Consider the following 15,406-nt stretch of genomic DNA (forward strand, 5'->3'; position numbering starts at 1 on the left):
AACTCAGTGTTGTGCAGTCTCTCGAGGAGTGAGGTTTTACTAATGTACGTACACTCACGCATCACAAGGCGGTATCTGTGACCCACCTCGGCTTTGCGCTCCCAGGTAATAAACTATCTGACGCACTCCAGTGGAGGTCAAATAGAGTCGAACGGAGATGCCGGTCCAAAACACATTTTAATTAACATTCCTTGTCTTGAATTGGAAAATAAGAATTAATAAAACATACAAAATTTGGTCAAAAACTATTACCAAAGAAATATGGCTCCTACAGGGACCACGGGCAGAAATGTTCATGTCTAAGGTAAAAAAATCAATACAAAAAAAATAATTTCGCCAGATTATTTTAGGGAAATCCCAATTTTCCCAACACATTTTCCATCTTCTTTCAGCTTCACAATTGTTTTGTTTTACCCACAGAATGTGGTTATCATGTCAGTTACAATCCTTGTAATATCTGAAATTCAGCACAAAAAAAGTCACCGATAACAGGTCGCTTGTTTTGTCGCTTGTCAGTTTTTTTTAAAATACATTTTCTAGAGGTGTCTGGATACCTGCTAAATATAACATCGCTAAATTGGCCACACGTCTTCGCTCACCCAATAAATGTGCCGCGCTCACACACCACACTATTTTAAAAACAGTAAGAATGTCAATTCACATTTGAAATAACTGCACGTTTGATATATGCATTGTTACCTACTGGAATTAAATATCGCACATGTAAGTGCTTACTTGCTTAATATACACTGATTAAAGTGAGTAATTTCACCTTTTCCTTTGACCTGGCCAGCTAGAACGATACCAGACATTTGAATGAGACAAATGAAATGAGGAAAAAGAGTGGTCAATCACAGCAACCCTGATGCTATGCAAATGTGCCCTCTCGGACCTGTGCGCAGTTACTGGGATGACATCTGAGCAATCTAATTGGCCAATTTAAATCGTTGCCACACATTCTCATACGCAGGGTCATTACCTTGCCTGTAAAGTAATTTCTTACGCATCCTAACAAGCGACAAGTTTTTGCATTGATTGAGTTCCAATCCCTTGAGCTATGCCACTTCTACTACTAAGTGCCATTTAAAGTATTACAGGTGCAGTAATAAGAATGCAAGAGACATACTGCAGGTGAAGTGAGGAGACTTTTTGAGAAGAAAATGAGCAGAAAAATAATTGCTAATGTGATAGACTTCCTAGAAGTTGATTTGTGGCAGATGCCAGGGTTTCTCGTTCGTACCAGAATGTGATTTGTTGTATACCGCGTATATTGACATCAAGGCTTCTGATAGTCCTAACAGGCAATTCACCACAACTTGGAGTCATGTCAAGTAAAGTAGCGTAGCTAACGTCGGTGGAAACAAGGCTTAAATATTAGGGGTGTATTTTTGTGGATACGTGTTGTGCAATGCAGCCCCTTGAGAGCAGAACCTTTTCAGATTTAATGTGTGGGCGTTTGTTGTGTGCACTGGCATTTGATGTGTGCTTTTAAAGAATATCAAGCAGGATGTTAGAAAGGAAACAAATGTTGATCTCTTGGTGGAAACCTTCAGCAGTCAATCACTTACCCGCTGGCCATCTCAACTGTTAGCGTATGTAACCTTTTCACAAGACTTTTACCCCTGGGTTGAGAGCTTTTTCTTATTAATGCAAATGTTCATCATCAGAAGTAGAAGCCGAACAAGCTTGCACTATTGGCGGAAGAGTCTTCTGCTTTCTAATTGCACGTTTTTCTTAATTGGCGCGATACTGGTTAGTTGACCTCGGAGAGCCACATCCCAAAGCTGAATGTGAAAATCTATGAAATTACAGTACAGAGAACATGTGGCAAGTCAAGCTTAATTAGCAGGTTTGATCCATAGCTGCCGTTCCGTTTATGGATTGGAATTCTTTTTCTCCAAATGAGCAGACATATTGTTCCTTTGGCTGAGATGGAAGCCCAGAAACAAAAAATAATTAACTGACCTTGAGACCAAGCAGATATTCACTCTAGGGCTTGCGAGTAGCATAGGAGATGATCAAAACCTGGTAGTTTGAACTGCAATTGCGCATGAAGTCACAAGCAAATCTTCTAACAAGCTAGCATATCTCTTGAGAGGTTTGCTCACTAAGAATAGCAAGAATTAATTCCACAAACATTGTTTTGTTTTGCTTTGCTTTTCTGTGGGTCTGTTGTGAATAATGGGGAAGAAAATAATAAATCATCATCTGAAAAGATCGACTTCCCTGACACAGGCAGGAATCCTTTCATCACAGCATTTGTACCCAACAGATGAGTAATTTAATTTACTTTTGGGTTTTTTTCTTTTCAAAAAGGGCACATTACTGTGGAAAATTGACTTTTGTTTGGTTTGCCCACCCGTGAAGCGTGAAATTAAACAACCAAGTAACACTTGTGGTCATCCGCCTATTTCGAAAACTGTCTGTGAGTGAGATTTGTATGATTTCACCCTTCTGTTACAAAGTAGTGGGGCTAATTTAGAATATAACTTAGCCCTATGCCGTGTTTCTCAGCCAATGACTTGGCAACCAAGCTTGTGCTTGGCTGTGCAGTAGAGCGAGACGGCCAAACATCATCTCACCGGTCTTCCAGGCTTCCGCAGAAGCACCACTGCGCTGATTTTGAACCTTCACATCTTCTACTACAAGAACTGTCAGGACCAGAGGGAGCATTACTTCTGCTTTTTAGACGACGTTAAGATATTTGACTGGGTCAGTATGCGCTTCAGGACCATGAGGAAGAAAACGAAGAAAGAAGAAAAGGGAAAGCTGGTGATCCATAGCAAACAATAACACTAAGCTAGAGTCAGCACAGGTTAAATGTAACACGACAGGATGGTTGCACGACTCAGAAGCAGTGTGACATTGTCACTTCCATGACATCATCCTTGAAGGACCATATGGGCAAATCTCTAGTTTTCTGATATCATCTTGGTGGGTTCAACTGGCTAACCATCTCGACAAAACAGCCACAATGTACGCAACAGAAATAAAAAAACACAAAATGAAAATGCCAGTACAACAGACATCGCAAGCACGACACACACCAGCGTCCCACAACCAACCTGAAGTCCCACACATCTTAAAGAGGAGTGGACAAAGGAGAAGTCCTGGAGAATTAGAAGAGTAAAAAGAAAAGAATAGCCCAGATTGAATAAAACCTTTTCTTCAACTCACTGCCCATTCAATCCCTCCGCGGGAATGAGATCCCTAAAACTTAGATCAACTCCCCCACTTGTTCTTACCTCTTGTAAACGCTGGATATGTTCTCGGCATGTCTCCAAATCGCTGTCTCCGGGAACCACTATTAGTCCCAGTGGAATAGCTGGGGACATACGGACACAAAACAATTACTTACCAGCGCTTGTTGAAACTTTGGTATAGTGAATTAGGAAAAATAATCAAATTGAATGCCAGGATTTTGTGATATGCTGTCAATAAATCAGGCCCAAATCAATCACTACAAACTGTTTTCAATCTACGTACAACTTGTACAACTCAATTGAGGAAATGAATTAAATCGCATTCAAATTCATGTTCCGCACACATCTGCCGCCATTTAAAGTGCCTCTGATTACCCACAAATAAAGTTCAGATGTTCTCGTAGGCTTTTCCGGACATTTTCCTAACGCAAATCATTCGACGGATTCGTCACAGTATCAATCTGAGACCATGAATTGTTCGGGAAAGGCGGGACATACAGTGCAATACTTGGATTGGGCGGTGTGGCAACTTGTGCAACCTAAAACTTTTAGTTTGACCAATCACGGCAACGAAAATCCTAATCAAGAAGTTAAAGAAGCACAAATCTGTTTTCCAGCTAAAAATGCACAAAGCATCTTGTTTTTGTCACAGCCACATATCCCGCCCCCAAACATATTGTTGCTTTGCGAATGGTCCGGTCATTCAGTGTCCAGCTCGAAGGACAAGATGGTTTCTGGCATTTTTGTGAATACACAAATACTGTGAGAATTCAGCTTGCAGTCAAAGCTGTGGTCCGCAGAGCTTTCCTTGCATCATAGCGATATCACTGCTCAAAAGGTCTCAATCAAGAGAAGGGTACAAAAGAATTTCCAAGGCATAATGGAGACAGAGACCCTTATCATCATCACCTTCATTCATCATCACCCTCATGCTCCTCTTCCTCCAATAGATAAAAAAAATGTCAAAATTGTGACAATGCCAAGAACTGTATGTCCCTCCAAAATCGATAAAACAGAGGCTGCCAAGAGGTTGAAAAGCAACACTGAAGGAGCACTGGGAATTTCTGGCATATATCGGAGGTTTAGTACAAGTTGAAGCAACAACAATCTCCCATCTTCTTTATAATGTGTGTCTGCTATGGAGAACTGGGCTTATCTTAAACAACACGTGAAATGTCACAAACACACATGGGAAAATATGCCATGGTCCAATGAAATCAATCACCACCAAAAGCTCACCAAACCAACAGTGAAGCTTTGTGGCTGGTTTTCTTTTGTTGGAATTGTGGCCTCTGTCAAGGTGGAGGGAATTATCAGCAGTTCCAAATACTAGTTAAAATTTCAAATCCCAATCAGTGTTAGCACAAATCCTTCACGCTTCGGCTAATCAGAAAAACTAATTTTATTGTGTTTAGTTTTTTCTGTGTTTACGGTCTTTGTTATTAATTTTTTTGTTTTAACTACGCTTGTTGTCATATGACGTATTTGGTGGCTGTTTTAAAACATTCCATAAATACAGTTGAGTTGAGATAAAGTTACGTTTAGGTCTAATCAATCCGAAAGCCTTTTTCTCCATAGGTTTTGGCATATTGAAAATTGTTCATAGCATAGCGGCGACTTTCTTCTGGTAACTCGACCATGCTGCCTATTTTTCTTCAAGTACCTCCTTATTGTGCATCGTGAAAAAGCCACACCAATCTATATTCTAAGTGTAGATGTGATACAAAGATGATACAAAGCTACAATACAAAATGTTCAGTGTATAAAGAGCAACGCTTGATGTGCATGATGAAAAAAGGCAAACTAAGTTCATGCATTCAGAACAAATTAATAAAAAATGAATAATGAATAATGCACAGGAACCGAGAACAAAAACTATAGAATTTCGATATCGTCCCTCTTGTGGTTCTTTACAGCAGTATCACATTCATATGGGTCTTCAATTTATATGCATATTCTTCTCCATAGATTAGTCTCAGGGCAGTGTGCTACACATACAAATTGTATGCAAATCAGTCACAATGTTGCCAACATCAAAATGTTTGTAGTGTCACGATAGCACCACTTTGTGTCAGCACTTAGAACTACATGTGGAGTAAAATGGAAAGATGACCAGATGAATAGACTGGACTTGCAGCTTTGTATGTATTTGAAGCAACACCAACACAAGCAAAGGCCACGATTTATCTTTGGCCTGGGCACACTTAACGAAGGCAAGAGTGGCTTGCAAATGAAAATGGTCTTGTTGACTTTCAGGTCCTAGCTTTGCTCTCAGTAATCAGCTTTAGCCCTGATTCAAACCTGAAGATGAAAATCTACTACAATCACTAGCTGGTCAGCCTGAGAGGATCAACATAGCAACAAGGTGCTATTCTTGTTTAAACAGTCAGAAACAGTGCAGTGCTTGAGAAATCAGGCCTTGCTACTGCTTCACTGCATTATGAGCCTGGATTAAAATCAAGGCAGCAACTCGAGAGACAAAATAATTTGTATACAAACAAAATAGCAAATAAAAGCTAATTTTCCATAATACCCCAATCCCAATCAATGTCATTTATTTATACATTTTTACATATATAAATCACTACTTGATCTGAACAAGTGTAGTTGTGTCGCTGCATTTTGCTTGTGTGGATGACGTTTCAGCTGTTCGGTAAACGGAAACAGTGATATTGGATACGCTCACTTAGAGCAGAAAGTAAAAATAATGATGAATTTTATTAAAATAATTTGATGACCTGTGACCAGAGTTGGGCATTCTGTCCCAGTGACAAAAAGTCACCAACAGACACGCGGACAAAGGACAGAAAAATGTTCTACTTGGTCTCGTTTTTCTAAACCACAATACCCTGACATTTGGACCAGATTTTTTATATCCATTCATGCAATGCCCATGATTAGATGGTGTGTATTAGTGTGTGATTCCTTACACGCTTGTCGCAATTTGTCCTTGTCATAGTGCAGAGCGTCGTAGTCACTCATGCTGATTCTGCTGACTCGAAGCCTCAACCTTTCTGGGACTGGCTGTTGGCTGAAATACAAAGCGTACCGTATCCATTTGAATAAAAGCAATTATTTTTGTGAATAGTTCAGGAATAAAATTTAAAATATAGAGTGCGTGACTCACTCATTGAGGTGGGGCAACGATGTGCGCCGTTTGGTTTTCTGGAACATGTTGGCCTGGTTTCTCAGGCTGATGTTGATGATGGAGGGAGCGAGTCTACATGGTTCCCCATCCACCTGAATATGAATAATCCAAATGAGACTAAGAGTAAAAAAAATAATAATTCAATGAAGATGAAATATTTTCCCCAATGAAAAAGCTATGAAATTAATGAGAAATACAGTCGAGACATTGTTAATGAGAAATACAGTCAAGACAAGGGTAATGTGCTTTTTTTTTTTCTGACGAGAGCAACAATTTGAGAAATGAAGCTTCAAGCTGTTTGTCACTCCCAGTTGAGATTTGGGGTCTAAATAAAAGAATTACACGTTGGGTATTTAAAACAACAACATACAGAGTTAGGACAATCCGTTTAACACAGTGGTTCCCAAAGTGGGCGGTACCGCCCCCCTGGGGGCGGTGGAAAGATCTGGGGGGGCGGTGAGGAAGAAAGGGCGGTAGGGGGGCGGCAGTCGATTTGTACACAACCATGCCGCTCTGGCCCAGTCAGATCCGACAGCATAGACTACAAAAGCAAAAGCTCAGGTTTTTGCAATTTCAAGCTTGTAATGTTCAGAATTTATCTTATAATAAAAACCGCATTCTGGCGGCTTCAACATCATCTTGAGTTCAAGTTCAACATGAAATTGGGACTCGCCAGAACGCCCGTGTTGTGTTGTGTTGTGTTGAGCTGGTTAGGGCAGTGGTCCCCAACCACCGGGCCGCGGACCGGTACCGGTCCGTGGGTCACTTGGTACCGGGCCGCACAGAATTTTTTTTTTTATCGACGATCAATTAATTCAGGTCAAGACACTCGTCCCGGTCACGTGACATGTTTCCCCAGTCGAGCCCGCAAAGCTAATATGTGGCGACAGGCTAACTAACCAGGCAGTGAAGCATTCAAAACTGCTTCAACACATGGCGGACCAAGCATCCTGCAATAAAAGACAAACCTTAAATCACTTCGGTGTCATTGTCTCCGATTACGTCTAGATGGGACCGGCTCGGTTTCTGAGAACAAACTCAGTGTCCCACTAATTCAACGTAATGGTAATGATATTATAAATGTATTATTATTTATTTATATAAATGTATTATTTATTTATATAAATGCCGGTTCCGTGGAAATATTTCTGACATGTAACCGGGGGGGCGCTAGGAATTCACTGGGGAGCCAAAGGGGGGCGCCAGCCTGCAAAAGTTTGGGAACCACTGGTTTAACACAATGCTAACCAATTATTAAACGCCATAGATGGGATATAACTCATTACAATATTTAAAGCTGTTGTGTTATTATGACAAAAACAGCATTAGTATTGATTTCAATGTGGAAACATTTGAGTGTTTTGAATTACAAGTGTGAACTATACTCTTATTTCAAGCCAGCAATGGTGTTGTATACATACGCACTCATGTTCTAAATAGTGTCCGTCCGTGCATGTGTGAGCGAGTTCGTCTTTATCTCCATATTTGGAGGGTACCTGTACAGGGAGCGCCTTTGTGGTGGTGAGGGTTACTTCCCGACACTGATTCAACCGCTCGCCATGACCACCAACCTGAAGAGTAGCCTGCACATAAAAAGCACAAGGGCACGATTAAGACGTTCCTGTTGATTTTGATATCAATGACCAAATAAGAGACCCAAATAGGTGCGTCTAGATTGAATAATTTCACAACCCATTATTTCCATACCAATGATGTCATGGTGAATCCAATGACCTCAATGTACCCATCGTCATGGCGCTGAGGTTCAAAGTCGTGATGATCACTTGGGGTTCCCCAAGGCGTGGTACCAGCACAGTACCTAAAAATAGACACAAAAGGGCACACATACGTGCACATTACACGCAGGCATAATGACCATGATTATCTGACTTGGATATACTTGAGGGAGACATGTAATGAAAAACACAATTGCTTGGTATTGAAGTGCATGACCACCCTTCAAGAGTAAAATTACACTCATTTGTGGCAGAAATTACGTATGGCTGTCAGTAAGCTGTTCATCTTTTGGTTGGAATGTATTGCCACAGCGATGCACTGGTTAACATGTCCGCCTCGCAGTTCAGAGGGTGCGGGTTCGATTCCACCTCCCTATGTGGAGTTTGCATGTTCTCCCCGTGCCTGTGTGGGTTTTCTCCGGGCACTTCGGTTTACTCCCGAATCCCAAAAACATCCATGTTAGGCTGATTGAGCACTCCAAATTGCGAATGGTTGTTCGTCTTTGTATGCCCTGTGATTGGCTAGCAACTGGGTCAGGTTGTCCCCCGCCTATGACTGCTGGGATAGGCTCCAGCATGCCTACGACCCCCGTGGGGACAAGCAGTACAGAAAATGGATGATTGGTCTAACTTGACAATACTGCTCCTAACCAGAGTCTGTTCACCCATAAATTGACTGGATGATGAGTCATTGTTTTCAAGCAATGGCCCGAACGATTGGCAACCCTTTCATGTCAAAGCCAATCATTAAGCAGGTTGATTTCTAAAGGGGCGCAAACAAGGGGGACATCTCACTAAGACACACAAGAACTGTTTGTGTAAGATGTGCAATCTACCTGACATATACACAAAACACGTCAATATTCATTTCCGAAGCATTTAACTTTAGAACCGTAACCAGGGTTGTTAATGCAAAACATCTTTATTTATATAGCGCCTTCACAACAGCTGTAGCTTTAAGACTGCAAAGCCATTAAGGCAGGAGTTGCGGACCCAGTAGTCATTATAATCTGTCAAAACTCAGCGTGGTAGCTATTGCGACAAACCTGGGAATGTTGAGAAAGACCAGACATTGGAGCTTCAATTCTTGAATTTTTGATGTTAAATCGGTCCCATCACACTGCAGACAAATGCACAGAAACATATACACACACACAAATGAGTGCTAGAGCGTTCACACAAGAAGCACCAACTTGCCTGGCAGCTACTCACCACAACTCGGATGTGTTTCGAAAAGTCTTTGGAGCTTCCCATAAGGAAATCCGAGAATGCTGTCTGTATGGGAGTCACAAACATACATCTATAAATGTTCATTCTGCAATGCTTTAGGCGCCACACTCAGATGGTACAAAAATAATTCATCAGCATTAACAAGCTAAGTATCAGACAAAGCATCAGCACACTGACACAAGATGTGCTCCTTAGCTTTTTTGGAATTTATTTTAAGGTAGCTTTCAATACCGGCAAGCTGTTTTTACTCTAGCTAATCCTTAAACTAAACACAAAAAGAATGACAAACATCTACTATATATTGTTGCCTTATAGGTCACATAGCATCCCCCCCAAGATGTGTCGCAACAATCACTACACCCTTATCTGTGGCTCACGCTTGACAAATTCAGCTATTTGCATTTTTTTGTGCTCCTTCTGTAAAGCACCGTGATGCCACAAGATGGCACTAAAGCTGTGAAAGTAAATTCAAGTCCAATACTGTCAAGGGTAAAGAACAGAAAAATATCAAGACAATGGGCACACTCATGCCTTAAAGTGACTTGCTTGGGAAAATACTTGCCATCTGGGCAAGCAACTTTAATACAAAACAAAAAACATAATTGGGTTTTTGTTTTATTAACGCAACTTGCTTGTTCGTCAGCAAAGTCGCTTCAGTTTGGCTACATTTCGTTCACGTCACAGTTCAGAGTAAATGATGCGAGATGTGTAGGTTTTCCCCACACTCGTCGAGATTTTTGGTTGGAAATATTGAACATTTAAAATGTAATATTGTCGACCCAACCCATTTATTGGGACAAATACACTTCTAACACATCTTATCATTTTATAATCTTATAGGCCAACCACAGTCAGGTGTTTTGCATCCTTGGTAGAGAAGGGGCAAAATCAGGACAAACAATTGGCTCTGAGTGTTTTTATAGATGAACTCAGTCTTATAGTTCACTGATATGAGACCACTGAAGCAGATGGTCGAGGGTCACCAAGGCAACAGAGATGCTCCACTCTTCATTAAGCCTGTGTAGCATTCAAAAGATTCGACCCTGTTTTTCTTTTCTTTTCTTTTTTTAGCTAAAATCAATATGTGGTTACCATGGCAATGACAGCTATCCGGTATATCAAGCAAGTTGATTTGAAGACACTATTAGCAAACAGGATCCTCTTATTATTTATTGTGTGAGCTTTTAATGTTTATCGCTATCATGTGATATATTTTTTTACAGCACCTCAGGAGCGTATACAACAATTTTGATGAATCTGATACAATGACAAGAAAAGCATTATTTTTTTCTTAAGGCTATGAGATACAGTATCGTGACAATCAAATGTACTTGAATCAAGTTAGAAAAAATAGCAAAGATTATTCTGTGAAGAAATGCACAAAACAACCACATTTTGAGTAATGCTTACTGTAGATGACAGGTTAGAAGATTTTTCATTTAAAACGATGATTTAAAAAAAAAAAAAAAAAGCGTTAGACAAATCGACTTATTGCATGCACTCACCCCAGCATAGAACATCTTATTCCTGAAACGGCTGTTAAACTTCTCTGGGTTGGCCTCTAAAACAATGACATACAATCATATTAGAAATAATCATAGAAAAACAAAGAAGATTACCTAAAGACGTTTTTTAAAAATAAATTAAAAATTCTTGGAGGACTTTAAGCTCGATGCAAATAGAAGGATGAATGAATAGAGGGCCTCAAATGGGACAACTGCAGCAGCTAGGGGGCGTGCTTTAGAGGCTGCAGGCTCATAAACACCATCAGTACCATTTGCGTTTCTCTAAATTTCCATTGTACATGAATCAAAATATCAAACATTTATGGACAAGTCAGTCCTCAATGACAGCACGTTTGTGAAATACCAAAGGGAGCTGGTAACTGGAGAAAAAAAACAACATGCAAACTTCATCCAAAAGGAAAGAAGTCTAAATTCTGACCCCAAACTTCAGAACTGAGACTAACATGCTAACCACTGGGTTATCGTGCTGCCTCATTAAAAGCCAGTATAGCATTATGTCAAGTTATTTACTGACCCACGTATCACCATTCCTTTCACACACTCTGCAGTGGAAACACAGTTTTGCATCAGACAAGGACATAGCTAGTGTCTAATGTTCACATGATAATGGTGATGCACACAACTCTCATCCAATCAGGTTTAGACTTCTTTTAGGTCAAGAAAAAAAATATTTTGTTTTCCATTTGGCAACGTACCTCTTGACTCATGGAACTCTAAAGTCACATGTGCGTCAAAGCCAAGGCTAAAGTAATTGTTGAACACGTCCAGGGGAAGCTGAGGGAACGGAAACAGAACAGAACATATTACCACTACTTTATTATAATTTTGTTTGATGATAAAATATGTACCTTAGCTCAACACTTTTTTTTCCATCTAATATTTATTTTGTAAATAAAATCACAAGTTATTAAATAGGTTTTATATATATAATGCACACAGACTGACATGTCTGTATGAATTTCAAGCGCGCTGTCATCTCTGCAGTTCAAGATCTCTATGCACCAGAAAGATTCAATGTTCTGGTCTCGTTGTCAGTGTCGGCACTCCAAACGAGGATTTGGTGCCGGTCGCCAGTCTCTTTAAGTTACTGGTGGTCGTAGTGAATGTTTACAGAAAACAAACAAGCATCGGAAGATCGAAAAAGAGCACCAAAGACACACATGGTTGTGCTGTCTTAATGAGATAAAGAGTTGAGAATGCATATGAACCAAACAGATAGAGTCAAACTGAAGCGTTGAAACAGAAGCTCTTAGATGATGAGTCTGCATGCACAGTGACTAACAGAGGAGGGAATTAATCCGCGCGACTGACATTTACGCGTTTGTATATATACTGTAAATCATCTGCAGAAATAAAATATTGGGTTCCTTTCTATAATGCAGCTAAAAGTTAAGGTTCAGAATATTTTACAGCAAACCTTATCACTTTGCTGTTCATCCACTTCAGCCCCTGCACTGTGGTTGGCTTCAACGTGTAGATTCCACCTATCAAGTTGGACCACACTTCCATCCTCAACATGAGACAGGATCTTGGACAGGGGTTCGTCTGTATAACCCTGTATGCACAAAATACTTTTAAAAAAAATCAAACCCATATAAACAATAGAGGTGGGCACTTTACCAAATTTTCCCGGTCCTGTGTCGGACACCTGGGGGACCATTCCCTCCTCACCACTCTGTCCTTATTCATATTTAGTTTTCTCAAAATCAGGCGTCTGTCAAAGGCTGTAAATAGCTTCTTTTTTTTTTTCTCTACAAATAGTTACTGAAATTGGGTTTTTGTTTTTTTGGCATATCATGAAAAAACTTCTAAAATGTATTAAGAAGCTTCAAGACGGAGCGGTTGCTCTAGCTGTGTGCCTCACAGCAGAAGAAGCATGAAAGAGCACAAAAAATTATATCTGAAAACTTCTCTCGTAAGCAGGGTATTTTAAATCACCATCACTCCACCAATTTTACTCAGTACTGCTATTCTAACCTGTCTTTTTTTCCACATTTTTCTTCTCTGCACTTCTCTATAAATACAGAGTTGTAATACTCTTGCCACTTCCGCTATCTGGACTCACCCCTCCCCAATTGAGAGTCCGAGCAAGGTCATTTCCTGTCCCAAGCGGTAACACAGCAACAGGAGGTTGAGGATTCAACCCAAGTTCATCAAGGCAAGACAGGATCCACCCCACCTTTTGCGTACACGCACGGCAAACACACAAACACACACACGTACATGCAAAAGAATCAAACATATTAGAACACACTCTCAGTAAAATGGATTACAGCGCTACACAATTGGAACTACACATAGAATGAAGACACAGTACAATTCATTGAATTTGTGCATTTCCTTTAGGTACTCACAGTTCCATCGCCTCCACAGGCGAGAATCCTCAGGTTGTGAACTTTGCGATATAACTCCAATCTAGATGTTAGTGGTTAATTAATGATAAATCACAAGAGAATATTTGAATGCTTCTGTGAATAGTTACCCCTCTTTGGGTCCTCCCTGGCTCAGGTCAAAAACCTGCCTTGGGTTCAGATACCACATGAAGGACTGAAGGATTTTTGTGCCCTGTCAGATGTGTAAAAAAAGAAAAACACCCCGCCCAAAAAAATAAATAAATATCAGACTCAAAGACCAAGAATTACCCAGACAGGATCTATTTTAACAATACCTGATTTCCTCCACTCTTAGGGTTGACAAACACCACCAGCGGTTTCATCAACGGGGAAGGAATAGGCCGGATGATGAAGGGCTTCCACTGCCGTACATCCAGTGAGTACTGAGTACGCAAAACAACGTAGCTAAAAATAACAATTCCCTCCAAAACTGGATGCAAATATTGGGGAGGAATAATCGCTCAGTCCAATGCAATGACACAAAAAATTGAAGTAAAATAATGTGAATTAACAGAGAAAACTCCAAATAGTAACGAAAATATAAATCAGATAAACGTAGGGAATATAGGACAACGTGCCTCCAGGAAGTGTGACATGGTAACTCTGGGAATTACTCCGAGAACTTTGCTATGCATGACTGGATTCAGTCCCTATCCATGGGAATGACTTATTGACGAATCATTTATTATAATAATTTATCTCTTCCTCTTCAGACCAGCAGCAGTACACACTGATTAAAATTAGATACTTCATATCTTAGAGATTTCTTCTTTTTTTTTTATATATATACTGTAAAAAAAAATAGCTCGATTTATTCACTCAGCCAATTACCAGGTAATCATTTTTGTCATTTTGTAACTAAAAAGGATCAAAAGGTTCAACCACGTGATCGAATACTTTTTTGTCACAACAAATTATGGCTCATGTAATACCAGCTCAGACACATGACACAAATGGAGTTCCGGGGGCTTGTAAGTAGAACAACACGTTGTCCCATGTGGATTCATAGAGCAAAGTCTTGTGAAGGGAACCATCAATGTAAATCAGCAAGTCTTTAAATGTGGAATCGTCAAGGATCATAAATGGTGCTAATATACCTCAGCTCCTTTTTTACTGCTTTTTCTCTTGAATGATGTCCTTTTTTTCTTTTTACTGGACTTCATTGATGCCTGTTTGAAAACAGAACATAAGTTAAGGATGCTGTGTACAATTTTTAACAGGTGAATATCTACTATACACACTGCCCGCCACCTAATGTAAACTGGGATAAATTCCAACTCACCCAGAGACTCTAATGACATGTGGCGTGGAAAATGAATAATTGTAATAGGATGAAGCCCTACAGCAACTAATGGTAAATAACAAAACCAAACAGTATATGTTTGAAAAAAAAAAAAAGTTATTTTTGTGTCAAATATGACTATGATATTTTCAGTGGAGTAATTGGATCATTAGTATTTTTTTAGGAATGTTAGACAAAAATATTCAGAAGAAGATGTCATTATTGAGTTGAGATAAAACTATAAATAAAAAAGCCCATCTATGGGTGAGGTTGGTGTTATCAATGTTATTAAGGTCATACATTGTTACTCACTCCTGACTGCTGATCATGTTTTAAGTTTTCTCCTGCTTGAGTGTGGCAACACTGCTGACACTGAAATGAATTCCTTTATTTTTAAATTGAGATCAAAAACTATAAAGAAACCTTCGACAATTATTACCTGGCAACGTCGGACTCGAACAATCCACGAGGGCGGAACTATGAGGGCAGCGTGAGCTCCTATTGGACAAACCTCCTCAATTTGGTGTAACATGAAACAGGACACCTTGTTGTGAAACTAAAACGGGGGAAGTACATTTCCTCATTATGAAACTATTTCTTTGAACTGTGAGATTGTTATTTAATAACATTAAAAGGCATGCTCACCGCCTGTTTGCACCAAGAGCAGCTAATGGCAACAATTTCTTTACTGTGGAAAGCAAACTTCTGCTGGAAGCCCTGAAGATTAAAATAGTTATTAGGTCTTAACAATGAAGTATTGAAGAAAAACAAAATCACCACCACCCACCTTGCCACATTGTTTACATTTTCCCTCTTGTCTTCTTCGATGCACCCAGTGATGACGTACAATGTTGGGCTGGAACGCAAAATGATCGGGGTTCATTTAAA

The 15,406-nt window shown here is 39.9% G+C and overlaps 1 protein-coding gene across 4 annotated transcripts in view; it reads right to left on the minus strand.

Annotated features, from left to right (window-relative positions):
- The window catches only part of LOC119131490 (diacylglycerol kinase zeta-like), a 39,577-nt gene that overhangs the window by 14,750 nt on the left and 9,421 nt on the right, over positions 1-15,406 (minus strand). Inside the window, exons 7-26 of one of the 4 annotated variants that reach the window (XM_037265983.1) lie at positions 15,306-15,374; positions 15,164-15,235; positions 14,958-15,074; positions 14,831-14,890; positions 14,334-14,405; positions 13,512-13,619; positions 13,326-13,408; positions 13,198-13,258; positions 12,909-13,022; positions 12,261-12,398; positions 11,539-11,617; positions 10,823-10,878; positions 9,300-9,362; positions 9,134-9,207; positions 8,059-8,170; positions 7,848-7,934; positions 6,331-6,443; positions 6,134-6,234; positions 3,246-3,325; positions 3,066-3,110 (exon numbers count right to left, since the gene is read on the minus strand). In XM_037265983.1, coding sequence (XP_037121878.1) covers positions 3,066-3,110; positions 3,246-3,325; positions 6,134-6,234; positions 6,331-6,443; positions 7,848-7,934; positions 8,059-8,170; positions 9,134-9,207; positions 9,300-9,362; positions 10,823-10,878; positions 11,539-11,617; positions 12,261-12,398; positions 12,909-13,022; positions 13,198-13,258; positions 13,326-13,408; positions 13,512-13,619; positions 14,334-14,405; positions 14,831-14,890; positions 14,958-15,074; positions 15,164-15,235; positions 15,306-15,374 — 1,704 coding nt within the window. The remainder of the gene's footprint in view (positions 1-3,065; positions 3,111-3,245; positions 3,326-6,133; positions 6,235-6,330; positions 6,444-7,847; positions 7,935-8,058; positions 8,171-9,133; positions 9,208-9,299; positions 9,363-10,822; positions 10,879-11,538; positions 11,618-12,260; positions 12,399-12,908; positions 13,023-13,197; positions 13,259-13,325; positions 13,409-13,511; positions 13,620-14,333; positions 14,406-14,830; positions 14,891-14,957; positions 15,075-15,163; positions 15,236-15,305; positions 15,375-15,406) is intronic. The other 3 variants (XM_037266002.1, XM_037265993.1, XM_037266011.1) reach the window with 3 other exon arrangements.

Source organism: Syngnathus acus, chromosome 2 (assembly GCF_901709675.1).
Source record: "Syngnathus acus chromosome 2, fSynAcu1.2, whole genome shotgun sequence".
Classification (NCBI taxonomy): domain Eukaryota; kingdom Metazoa; phylum Chordata; class Actinopteri; order Syngnathiformes; family Syngnathidae; genus Syngnathus; species Syngnathus acus.